Below are 12,761 nucleotides of genomic sequence, written 5' to 3' on the forward strand. Positions count from 1 at the left end.
TTTAAAATATTCAGTAAATTCACTAAGATATCTGGCCATGGACTTGAAATATTTAACTTGAAATATTTCATTTATATGGAGTAATTTTATTCAGCTTAAATTTAAATACTGAATGCCTGCCAGCCATGTTTTGTTTGGAAAAATATTTCAGTTGAAAACAAACAAATAAAGCTGTGATTCATATAGCACAAGAGACTGCAGAGTCCTTTGCTGTCTCAGTCTTGTCACTCATCTTTTGTAGCACTCACCCTCCAGTCACACCTGGGAAAGATGACTTGCAAGTATTAGGAAAATACTTCAGTGTATGCTGTGTTGAATGTATTTTCTATTATAAAAATTGTACTCCTTCTCTTCTTTCTGGGGTTATTGCTCTGGCTGAAACCAAACCTCACCCAGGCCTTTGGATCTCCTGTTTGGGAAGTGTCTGCAGTGTGAAGTGTTTTTTGGTGGTTTTTTTTTTCCTTCCTGTGATTTGAATGTTGACAGAAGCATTTAGTGTTGAACATCCAATTTCTGGCACCAACTCTTTTGGCAAGTACAGTATTTTCAGTATTTTCTTTTTAGAGGAGAAAAGGCTTAATCAGGGTAGAGTGCTAATGAGTGCTACTTTCTTATATTCATTGTTCTTGGCTTCTCTTGCTCAGCCCACATCACTCACAGAGCTCAGCAGCCAACCCACTAAAATAACACCTTTTCTAGGTAACTGCACAGGGGAGCTCCTGTGTGCTGGTGCTCAGAGTCTTTGCAGGGTTGCATCTAAATGGTTGCACCCCATTACAGAAAGCAGCACCCCTTCAGGCAAACTGCCCACTGCTCCCCTCACCGACCCCACCTCACCAGCTGAGACCTGCAGGGCTTTGCTCTTCAAAGCCCAAGGATGTCCTTGCTGAGGAGGACAAGCTGCTCTCCCACCATCACGTGGGCAGAACCCAGCAGATGGGGGTCTACCGCTGGATCTTCACACAACATCCAAAAAAGAGAACCTGCCTCCTCCAAAGAATTAAAAGGTTTGTTCTGAGAAAGGATCCTGAAACCCTGCTCAAGGCAAAGCATTCTGGTGGTCCCTGCTAGGCACATGTGGAAAACCAGGCTCTATTTCCCAAAGCAGCTGAGGATGTTGGAGAGCCAAGCTTGCAGCTGAAGGCTCAGCAGGAAGATGCAGAGAGGAGATCATTACTTTTCCCATCTATCCTTTATTTTTCAATTCTAGCAGCTTTATTACGTTGCAAATAGTTTTGGCTACAGTTTCACCGCCTCTTATGTTTGTTCAGTCAAAATGTTAAAAATTAATGAAGTGGGTTCACTATTGATTTCAAAAGGGCCCTTTGCACAGCATCCCAACTCAAACACTGCTCCATACTGTCAGGGAAGCCTGGGGAAAGGCAATATTGTCAGTGTGCAATGCAGCCCTGCACTGGAGGCAACACAGAAAACCTCTGCAGACACAGCACACAAATGAAGCTTCAGAAGGCTTTTTAAGAGAGGCATTAGATTTACTGGTTTTTTTAATACAAATTCCCTCCCTAAAGCTTTTAAATGTAAAAGATTTCCATATGCAAGTATCTAATGGAAAGGTAACAAGGGGATGGAAAATCTCCCAGAGATTCTAGTTAGGGACTAGGATTGTCTTCCTCTTTCTGTTTTAGTTACTGCTGGCAAACAATGCCATGTTTTCATCAGCTGCATGTGTTCTGCTTCCTGCAGGAGCTATGTTAATGCAGAGTCTCACGTGGCACCAGGCAGGGTGGGGGAGGTTGAAGGCAGTGCAGAGAAGGAGGAATTAAAATTATTTCTAAAGTGCCAGGAAGGATGCAAAGCTCAGACAGAAATGCAGGAGGGAAGGAGGACACTGGTGGAATGAAGGAAAACATCAAAAACTATTTCACAGACACATAAGCTATATATATATATATATCTAAGGTGAGAGAAAAAAAAAAAAAGCCTAATAATGTATCTGCAATCACATACCTCCTGGGGAATGATCACTTCCAGGCTGGATTCAACCACCATGTTAATCATGGCAATGAAACAAAACAGCACTAAAAATTAAATAAAGTATCACCATACAATACTGAGATGTGGTTCCTTCATGTTAAAGGGACTTAGCGACTTAAACCCCAGAGATTCTAGGGGAATAAGGGGACTCCTGCTCTTTGGAGAGGGATCTGCCCAGCCATAGGTGTCACCAGGACTGATCCAGTTGTGCTCTGAGTCTTCAGTGGCTGACCATTCTGTCATTGCACTGCAATTAACAGCAATGAGAACAGGCAGTTGAAACAATCCATCCACCAAACACACATCCTCCTCCAAATTAATGCACAAAATGCAGCATCACTGTCACATGATAAAAGAATGATTTATTAGAGCAACTTTATGATAAAATTATATAAAATAACATTTTGGTTTTTTAAAGACATCCACAATATCACCTTGAAACAAAATGTACAGATACTGCCTATAATCCAAACAAAAATAAATTATCTTTCAAAAAAAACCAACAAACCAAAAGTGGAAAGAAAACAGGGCAGAAGAAACAAATCAAAACTATACACAGCATTTCAAGAGGGTGTGGAAAAAAGAAAGTCATTAATCGATTCAAGTTATACAAACGTGTTTCAGCTTTACTCTCAGACAGCTCAGCTTGCATTTGTGTTGCATGCAAATGGAATGATCCAGTGAACAGTTCAGAACAGCAGAATCAGCAGCATAACAACAGCAGAGAGTGAAATAGGCACAATTCAGCACGGGGCACACTGAACGTGAACAGGTAGTTCTGTCTGGTCTTTGCAAAAGTTATACACATTTACCAACTTCAAAAATAGCTAGTGTGATCTGCAAAACAAGAAAAAACTAGTAGAGTCTTGCACTTAAATACTTTACACTTTTTTATCTTTTTCTTTTTGTCTCCTTTTTTGTCAGTAGGCTGTATGTAAACATTCCACTAATTGTACCTTTACTAAAATACTCAAAGATGATGCAGACGTTCTTTCCTCCTGGAGCATGACCACAACATGACACCGCCATAGATCCAGCTGGGTCCTCGCTCCCAAAGCTCCTACACACCCTCACAGGAATTTACATTCACGCCATCAGAACAGAATAACAGGATTTTACATTTGAAAGTGTCAAACTGAAAAGTTTTCAAGTATAGTGGAAGAGCTGATGGCTGGGATTTTGGAAGGTGCTCAGGGCATCAAGCACCCAAAGCATACGGAAAATCCAAAAGGACCTGAGCAACTTGCTTCCCCAAGACTTCGAAAATCCCACCCTTGGTTACATTGCTTTAGTCAAACACAAAACACACAAAAGCAGTGGCCCAGGACTGACACACAGGGCAGCATCACCCCTGCCAAGCTCAATGCAGGGCCCATCCACAGCTCACGGGAGCCAGCAGGAATCTTGTGCACCGATCCTGGGCCCTCCAGATACACCACTACACATGGGTCAGGTTCACATTGGAGTCACACAGGCAAACAATGTTTCCATGGTTGCATACAGTACTGCTTGTAAGAACCAACAATCAGCAAAGGAGTGGATAGCTCTTTGGCTTATCTGGAGCAGACAAGTGCAAACCACAGTACTTCAGAAGCAGTGAACACAAGAAAAAATATGTTGCGTTTCATCGTTGACTAGCAAAACCTTTTCAAATGCAGATCCAAGAATGTGCATTGTGTCAGGACACAGAAGCATTTTACAGTTTGGCTGAGTCACAAATAAAACAAATCAAGCTGTGCATCCTCCCTGCCTTCACACACTCATTTACAAATTATCAAGAGACACTGATTGTTGCATCCTCATTAGTCACTTGAAGAGGTACTGTATTTTGCAGGTTGATTTAATTGATGCAAGGTGTCTGTGGGCTTGCTCTCTCTAGTTCAGAACAGAGCAACCAAGGGAGAAAAATCCCTCCCTGATGTGTTCAAGAATCAAAGAATAATCAAGCAATTTTCAAGTGAAAGTAAACAGAAGTCCCATCAAGGGCACATTGCAGAGAAACAGAATCCACTTGCGCATAGCCATGAAGATGTGGAAATAACAAATAATCAGAGAAGTCAGATGTACGTCTTAGTAATTCACTTGTCTCTACAGCAAAACTGAAACTAATAGCAACACCTTATCTGTGAAGGTCCTTCAACTCCTAGTGAGTTGGGGTAGCACCTGGTCAGTTCAAACCCTAACTAAGAAGGGTTTGAAAAATTGTGTCTCATATGTCAGGAATGATACCACCACTTATGATATTCACCAAGGACACAGTCAGGTATTTCAAGAAAAGACAGATCAGGATCACCATGAATTAACACATTCAGATAGTGCGTATATTACAGGCAGAACAACGTCAAGGGCAAATTCTTTTTATTCTGCATTCATCTATGTGAAATCCAGCAGATTTCTTCATGGAAGGGCATCTCCACACAAGCAGATGAGCTTATAGCCTACTGGAAATCTCTGAAGGATATCTGCACCTACTATTTACCAGCCAGCATCTTGCAGGCTCAAAAATAAACTAATGACGTGTTGACATACTCCTATTTTGCGACCGATCTTGTCTCTGCTGAAATTGATGGAAAGCTCTCACTGGCTCCACCAGGAAAGCAATCACCTTCTTCACTAGTAAGGTTAAACACTTTGTGAGCACCCCTATTTATTTAAATTATTTTAACAGGTCCCCACTGATACAACATCCTAGCAGAAAAGCTCAGGTAACTACTGAAGCTAACTAAGGAATCCACTACTCACCCCAAAATATAGAGTCAGCACACAAGAAGCAGTCAAGCTTGGGAAACCATTTTCACTGGTTAAACTACATACTGTATGAGGGCAAAGTGGAACTCATCTGCTCACCTTTCCCAGTAAATGTATCCTCCACAGCTACAAAAGAATTTCTTTACCCGATTACTATTTGTTGACCTGGAAGAATGAAAAAGGAATCGATACAAGACAGAAAAAACTGGGAGCAAACACATCTGGAAGAGATCCCCTCAAAACCAAAATTTTTGCTCTTAAAGCAATAAAAATTGCTTAGTGTTTTACAGTTTAACACAGAGACAGAATATAAACCCCAACTTTTGTTAAATAAGAAATTGCTCAAACAATTGTACACATTCCTTAGTGTTCTACAATTATAACGGACCAAAAATTAAATCCAGAGACAAAAATCTCAAACGTACCAAGTGCTTGACACTGCTGAATAGTTTCTGAGGAACACCACAATGGTGGGCTTCGTAAGCACTTTTGCATTGAAAAAAAAATCGTAACAGAAGTAGCCATAAAGGTGGAGCTACATCAAAGCCATTATTTTTTCAGTGCTGTCAAGTGATTGCACTAGTTCACAGCAACTGTGTAATTGAGTTTATTCCATGAGCCATTGGAACAGATGGTTTTCTTTGCAATTGGGTAATTGCAAACATCTTAAGTCTTTGGCCCAGCCAAGAGCACTTGTAGCTCATTATGAAAAGACTGTATATTTAAATTAAAAAAAGAAAAGCAGCTTAAAGACAGCATTTGTACCAAAATAATGAGAATTTGGCAAGCTAAATTGTAAAATATAACTTTTTGTACCTACCCCAAACTTTGGGTCTGAAATATAATCAAAAATAGTAGCTGTATCAGTAGTCTTGACATTCATACCATTATTAACTTTTATACTTTCCCAATAAAAAAAAACAAATTGGTTTATTCTGTCTTGTTTTGGTTTTTGGACTGAAAAACAGATGCACAACTTCAGCGTGGTTGCTTTTTTATGACTGTTGAAAGGAAATCTTACACAACTGCAGTAAGGGTTTCTCTCAGAAACCCATAATATTGCACAATTGTTCTGTTGGATTTGCAAGTTGATTCCAACAGAGTTGTAATGCTTCATTGTACACTTCAAAAAAATTCAATCAAATAAAACCCAAACAAATATAGTACCAAAAAAGTGTAGTTTTTTTTTTCAAACTGAACATCATTACAACTGAATAGTTATAAACAGGCCAATGCAAGAGCACTTTAGCCTCAGCAGTATCGAATGGAAAATATGCAAAGCCTGTTTTCTTATGGCACACTGGAAGAATAAATGAGTACTTTAGTAAAAATCAGTTTGCCTCTGTGCTGAGTATGTGCTGCTCCACAGTGCTAGTCTTGTTTAAAAGGCATACACAGACTTTCCATTCACCCTCACAGCATAGATTTTTCTTTTTTGTGCAACATGTTAGCAATCTAAACAACTGCTCCACACAAACTGTCCACAAACCACTCATACACAATACTAATGCAACAGTAGATTACAGTATAACAGCAATACAAAATATTGTATCAGATCACATATTTCTCTCCATCTGGAATGAAATTCGACTCTTGTAAGCTAGAAGACCCACAGTTCGATTTCTGAGCGTAGTTTCTCATCTGTGCTAGGGACAAAGTCTCCAGTGTGGACCCAGAATTGTTAGCAGTCCTGACTTTAGTGGCTGTAGATTGTTTAGCAGCAGAAGATGTTTTGTTACTGGTAACTATATCCAAGTTTCCAGTAGGGTCAATGATAGCGTTTATGACTAGGAAAAAAAAAAAAAAAAAAAAAAAAAAAGAGACATAAACACATTAGCAGCAGTCAGCAAAGTTTCCAAACAGAAGTTTGCTGCCTTCATTTTGAAGGCAGAAGAACTGTAAACATTACTTTTGTTCATTTTAGTCAGGTTATTTTCCTCATTAGTACCTTCAGGTGTAAACAGCTTTAACAAGCAAAACCTCTCCCAGACTGAAGAGATGTGGACTCTCAACTTTCTGGTTAAATTGGAAAAGACAAACTACAGCAGCCAAATGGCAAGCTTTTAGCAGGAGCCCAAAATGATGCCTGCATGCTTTTACATGCCTTTACTATGCTTTTAGATGATGCAAGAGCTTGTCTTGCTTTTTCTAATGCAGAGATCTAAGTGCAAAATTCAAGTCCAAAAAGCATAGCACAGTTTATTGGCTGGAAGAGCTGCTAAATACTATTTCATCAGAACAGTCTTGCACCAGTTTATCTTATGGGAATATGCTAATTACCACAAACAAGGCATTTCCATAGCAACAGCTTCTACATTTCAATAGTCAAAAATCTTTCTAAAAACTGTCAGTATAAAGATAAATCTACAGTTAATGCACTCATCAGACAGCACTGTGGTAACAGCCTGAACTTCTGCATCCTCTCCCAGCTTTCACTGACAAATCAGGACAACATTATTTTGTGCAACTCTACTGGCATTTGAGAGACAACAGGAACATTTTAGATGACCAACCTTCAAGCTGTTTTTGAACTCGCCTGAGCTCCTTCAGGATAGAACTGATTTCCTAGAAAAAAGCATCAAAAGAAAATTAAGCAACGAAGTATTCAACTGACACAGGAATTTAGTCTTACTGCTTCTGCCTTATCTGATCAAGAAGATTCAAAGTCAGGCCCAACCTTGGTCATTTAACAGAAAAGCTGTATTGAGGGGCATTTGGTCAGTGCACAGGGAGCCTGCTCTGCATCATGTCACCAAGTGCTACTACACACCCCATTCACAGCCACAGTGGCTTTTAGATATTAAATGCTACACCTGTACAAAGACTCATCCTTAATAAGAAATGCTCTAAGATATTTACAAACTCAACTCCTAGACCAGACAGGGTATTTGGCCACATTTATACTGCTGCAGCATCAAGCTACACAGGTCTAGCACAAGGTTGTTTAGTATTCATCATATTCACTGGGTCCACTACTGCACTTAAATCCTTACTGACAATCCCCCTTCAAGGGCAATGAAAGGTCATGAGAGCACAAGCACCATCTTGAGGCTGAATCACCTGAGGTGGATTTTTACTGTCCTCATATCAAACATTTACAGGTGAAACACCTGTCTGCAGCTGAAGCTGTGGCAACCACATGGTAGGCGACCCTTTGGTAAATGTTTAAATGAGGCCTAATGACCCTGAATTTCAACATCTGTTAAGAATCCAGTCTCTGAAAATCATTTGCAAAGGAACTGGGAAAGAGTTTGGTGAAACAAAACCACAGAAGGAACTCACTTTGTCACACTTCAAACAGTAACGAAATCCAGCAGTTCAACACATGAAAATGGACCAGAAATTTCAGAAATGGCTTTGAGAAGGGTCAGATATTGTTAGTTTGGTTTGTTACAAAGCTTTCATGGATCAAGTCTTTAGTATTTCACTTGTTTGCATGGACTTACTTTGTTTGATGTCTTCAGAATTGGCACTTCATTTTCTGAATTGATTTTGGCCTCCATTTCCTCCCAGGTCCTTTCTGAATTTTGAAACAGAATCCTGTAACACAAAAAGTAGAGCAGATCTTAAAACTGCCATCAAAAAACTGCTTGTTTAAAAGACTTAATTATCAAAAGATGTGGCAACAAAAGAGATTAGTGGATTAGCAGCTGGATAAAGCTCCTTTCAGCTGATTTAGGAACAATCCAAAGTCCTTCCCTCCGATGTCTTTAGAGCAACAACAAACTTTGGAAAGACTTCACAAGCTTGGTAACATATTGCATATTTACAAGAGCCTTGGTACAGAAAAGGAAAGAAGAAACGATCCACCAGTTTTCAGCTCTATCTCCTGCATAGGCAGCATTTCAAAGTCAAGGCATCAACAGGCACTACAAATCCAGCATTAAAATTCCAAAGGCCAAAGATATGAGGGAAAGTGATAGCAAATAATCATATTACCTCTGGGTGGCTACACACACACACAATTTCCTACGTGTAGATTCCCTGCATCCTGATTACAGAACTTTCCAAGACAACAGTACAATGTCTTCCACAAGCAGCAAGTCAACAAACTCACCAGCAAGTTAATATTTCAGGCCAGGGACAAGAAGTTACTTACTTCATTTTTTCAGCAAGGTTTTCTGTATTTTCACGGATCGTATGTGATAACTGGGACACTGGGTTCAACATCAGATTGTCAAAGATTACCTAAAATATGAGGACAGATTGGAGAACTTTTAGCAAAAGCAGCATATTACAAAATAGGAATTTTTTGTACAGTAAACCATCTCCACTGAAACATCTTTGTTTCTGCGGATGATACTTGAAGTTCAAGGGAGATTAAGATGATGTGCAGCTTTGCTACAGCACTTTGGCAAAATGGTTAATACTAACTTGTTCAGACTTTTTTTAGAGACAGAGACACAGCTGTTTGCAGTAAGCATTTAAGTAAGTCTGCTGTTAAGCATTTAAGCATTTCTGAAAGAGCAGCACTTAGGACTTTCCACACCTCACAAAAAAAAAAAAAAACAAACAAACAAACAAAAAAAAAAACCCCAAAAAAAAACCCAAAAAAAAACCCCCCACAACCAAAAAGTCAAATCACAATGCAAGAAGCCCTATAAGCAGTCTCACTGAAACTATCTAATGTGACACATATGAGTTCAAACCACCTTCACAGCCAGGTATCCCACCATGTTACATTCTGCTTTATTAAAAGTAACAGTAAAATACTATCAAACCTCAAATATTCAAGTCCTGTGGCTTAGCAGAGCTTCCAGGCTTCTGCCAGGAAAGCCCACATCAAGCTGGGGGCACTCTGAAGCTGCACTTTTTATCCAGCCTCAGCACTTCTCTACAGGAGAGGAAGGGATTGCTTCAAACCAGTCACAGGAGAGGATCAGTTCCAGTGGCTGAGCCCACGGTCCCCTGTATGTGCCTGTGAGAGTCACACCACCTCCAGGGTGGATGTGCTGGAGGCAGCTCTGCCCTCCTGCCTGCACTGCCTCCCTGAAGCCTCTGCCCCAGCTCCTCCTTTCCACCACAGCTGGCAGGCAGGCAGAAAGCAGGCAAGAGCAACAGCCAGTGCTGGATCAGCAGCTTTCCTCCTCCTCCCCCTGGCACCATCACCCCACTACACCCCTCATCCCAACACCATCCCCAGCCTCAAGTGCAGGCCAGGCTTTCTCAGCCTTTACCATCACCACAGGGATTTGCAGGTCACCCTGCATGTAACGTTGGAGGGAGTGATGCTCACAGACTGCAGGGCACAGCAAGCCAGCTGTCACACATCCCCTCCTAAGGTCCAGATCCCGCCATTGCTGCTCCATGAGCAGCTCTAACCAGGATGCCAGCTGCAGAACAGTAAGGTGCCATTAAACTATCAGTGCTTCAGATTTCAAAGTTGAGATGTTTGAGCTCTTCTCTAAGATAGCAGTGAAATAGCCTAAGAAGGCTCTAACACTGAATGTGTTAGAGCCAAAAACAGGTGACCAAGCCTCAGGTTTGACTGGCATTTTACACAAGGGAGGAAACTTCCAGTCACTACTGGCAAGAGGGGTGGTTCTGCTCCTCTTCTTTCTTTTTAAACACTGTTTCTATACCCACACATCAGGGCTGCTGAGAAGTTGGGGTTTTTGGGTTTTTGTTTTGTTTTTTTGAGCAGCCTCCCTTGGCAGCTTACAAACAACAAGTTTACATATAGCAGCTTATAGCAATATCATATATAAAGTAAAGAAAAAGGTGGCCTGCCTCCTCACGGTTTCTTGTCCTTGTTTTTCTTGAGGGATCCTCTTCTCTATTATCGTTCATATTTTGGTCAAAATCCTTCAGTTCCACTGATCCCGGAGGCACTTTCTGGTAGTTCAGACTTGCTTCTGGAATGTGCTGCACCAACTTGGAAATAATGAGTAATGAGTCATTAAAAATTAGTAGGGAAAGCAGGCACTCACTGAAGGTATTGCAGATTTTCAGGCAAGCCCGAGAGGAACCCTGATTCATTTAAGTCTTGTTCAGACAGGTATGGGCTCGTAAGCAAATTCCTAGACCCCAATCCTGCAAGTGCCTACCCACTGGAGACATACCACAAAACTCTGTGGGGCTTACTTTAAAATTTTGAGTCTTGAGCATGTATGGAAAAGTACATCTGTCTTTTTTGAATTTAGCTAAAACTCAAAAGGACCCTATTTTCCCATATTTTATGTCTTAATATATCAATGCAACATTAAAGACACACTCAAATTAATCAGAAACCATTTAGTAACACGTGAAAGAGATGAAAAAGCAATACAAAACCACTAAAAAAGCAAATAATTAACTGGAAGAACAGAAATGACAAGACAGTTACTCCTGTTGGGTTTACTGACCAAAACTTTAAAAGAAGGGGAAGAAAATAACAGTGACAAGACAGAGATACAAAAATAATGGGATGGAAAGTGCACCTGAGATGGATATGCCAGCCGAAAAGATCTACGAGCAATCTGTGTTAAAACAGAAACAAAGAGATCAATGCTAGTGAATGACTGTGACAGCAAGTATCAAAGAGAACACAGGGTTTGGCATTATTTGGGGTTGATATCCCCAAAAGCACATTCCTGAGGACCAGCACTTGGTGCCCACCCCCCCATCATGCACTGAAGCCCACGGAGATCCTGGTCACCAGCCAGTTCTGCTGAGGTGGCCTCGGGCAGCTCCCCAGTTAATCCAAACTGGACTGTGCTGAGCGAAATCCAGAGCGCTCTGGGAAAGGACTGAACACCCAGCCCAAGAGGCTCTTTGGTTGGCAAAGCACACAGCTCCTTGTGAGGAAACCATGTGCCATCCAAGGTCCAGGCTCCTCACGCTATGCAGCAGCACTTGGGTTATACACAGGCAGCAGGTGTGAGATAGTATGGCGCAGGGCCAGAACAGCCAAAATATTTAGCTAATAAGCTTCCTATCATCAAGTGCAGAAACAGTAAGTTAGGCTGATTGCAGCAGTAAAAGTGTCAGAAGGGAATGAGATATTCCTACAGTGAGCAGGTCTCAGCACAAACAGCTGAAAACAAGGTAAGGACAGCACCTGCTCCACCATCCAGGAGATTTTGCACATGACCTGTTCTGTTCTCACATTTTCTGTTCCATCACACCCGTAAGCATTTCCTCTTGTCGTACCAACACTCATACTGAGTACATTACACAACAACTTAACAAACTTAATCAGGCTCTTTAGTTTTTGTTACATCATTATTAACTTTTTTTAAAAAGATCTGCCACAAGAATTTTATGCAGGTCTAAAATTCGCAGAAGTAGCCAGTGATTTGGGATGATCCAACCTGATGTGTTTGCAGCAGCTGAGGTTTAAGTTTGGTGGCTGAGCTCTGCAGAAAGCTGGGTCCTGCAAAACCTACACAACCACAAAGCAAGGCATCCCAAACAACCCAAGGCTTTGGTAAACAGGAATCATTAAGGTTTCGCCCTTGCTGAACTCTTTCTTTTGTTCTGTTTTTTTATTGTTGGCTTTTTGGGATTTTTTAATTTGCTTAATTTGTAGCAGTACTCAGTTCTGTATGCCAAGAATCTATCTTATCATAAACTGTACAGCTGAGGCTAGAAAAACAAAACCACCCCAAACGTACACTGGGGAAATGGAAAGCCTCCCTGGCACACATCCAAGCCAGCACTGAACCTGAAAGGACAGAACATGAAAAATAAGGTTTAAATCTAAGGCTCCACCTTAACTTAGAAGAGGATACTTCTCATTTAAACTTTGACCAAGCTTCTTAATAAAAGTAATTAAAAAGCAGTTCATTTGAGGCCGAGAAATGCCAACCACACGCTGGTCCCAAATGATGTTTCTGGTACAGCATTAAACACTCAAAAGCGATTCCAATATCAGTACTTCTTTTTCCTGCATTTTCCCCCACTTTTTTGGAATAGATATAAATATTTAGTACTAGAATGCAGAATGGCATACAACACTGCATAAGCCATTGCAGTGTAAGAGACAGCCACATAGAGAAAACTTTTCTTATTCATATAATCACTTCTATCAGATATTT

General features: G+C 40.7%; 1 protein-coding gene across 1 annotated transcript in view; it reads right to left on the bottom strand.

Moving 5' to 3' along the window:
* Positions 1–2,331: 2,331 nt before the first annotated feature.
* Positions 2,332–12,761, bottom strand: part of CEP170B (centrosomal protein 170B) — a 56,796-nt gene continuing 46,366 nt past the window's right edge. Inside the window, exons 14-19 of the mRNA XM_053946220.1 lie at positions 11,163–11,201; positions 10,474–10,617; positions 8,843–8,931; positions 8,190–8,283; positions 7,257–7,308; positions 2,332–6,530 (exon numbers count right to left, since the gene is read on the bottom strand). Coding sequence (XP_053802195.1) covers positions 6,295–6,530; positions 7,257–7,308; positions 8,190–8,283; positions 8,843–8,931; positions 10,474–10,617; positions 11,163–11,201 — 654 coding nt within the window. The 3' untranslated portion in view covers positions 2,332–6,294. The remainder of the gene's footprint in view (positions 6,531–7,256; positions 7,309–8,189; positions 8,284–8,842; positions 8,932–10,473; positions 10,618–11,162; positions 11,202–12,761) is intronic.

This window comes from Vidua chalybeata, chromosome 6, assembly GCF_026979565.1.
Source record: "Vidua chalybeata isolate OUT-0048 chromosome 6, bVidCha1 merged haplotype, whole genome shotgun sequence".
NCBI lineage: Eukaryota > Metazoa > Chordata > Aves > Passeriformes > Viduidae > Vidua > Vidua chalybeata.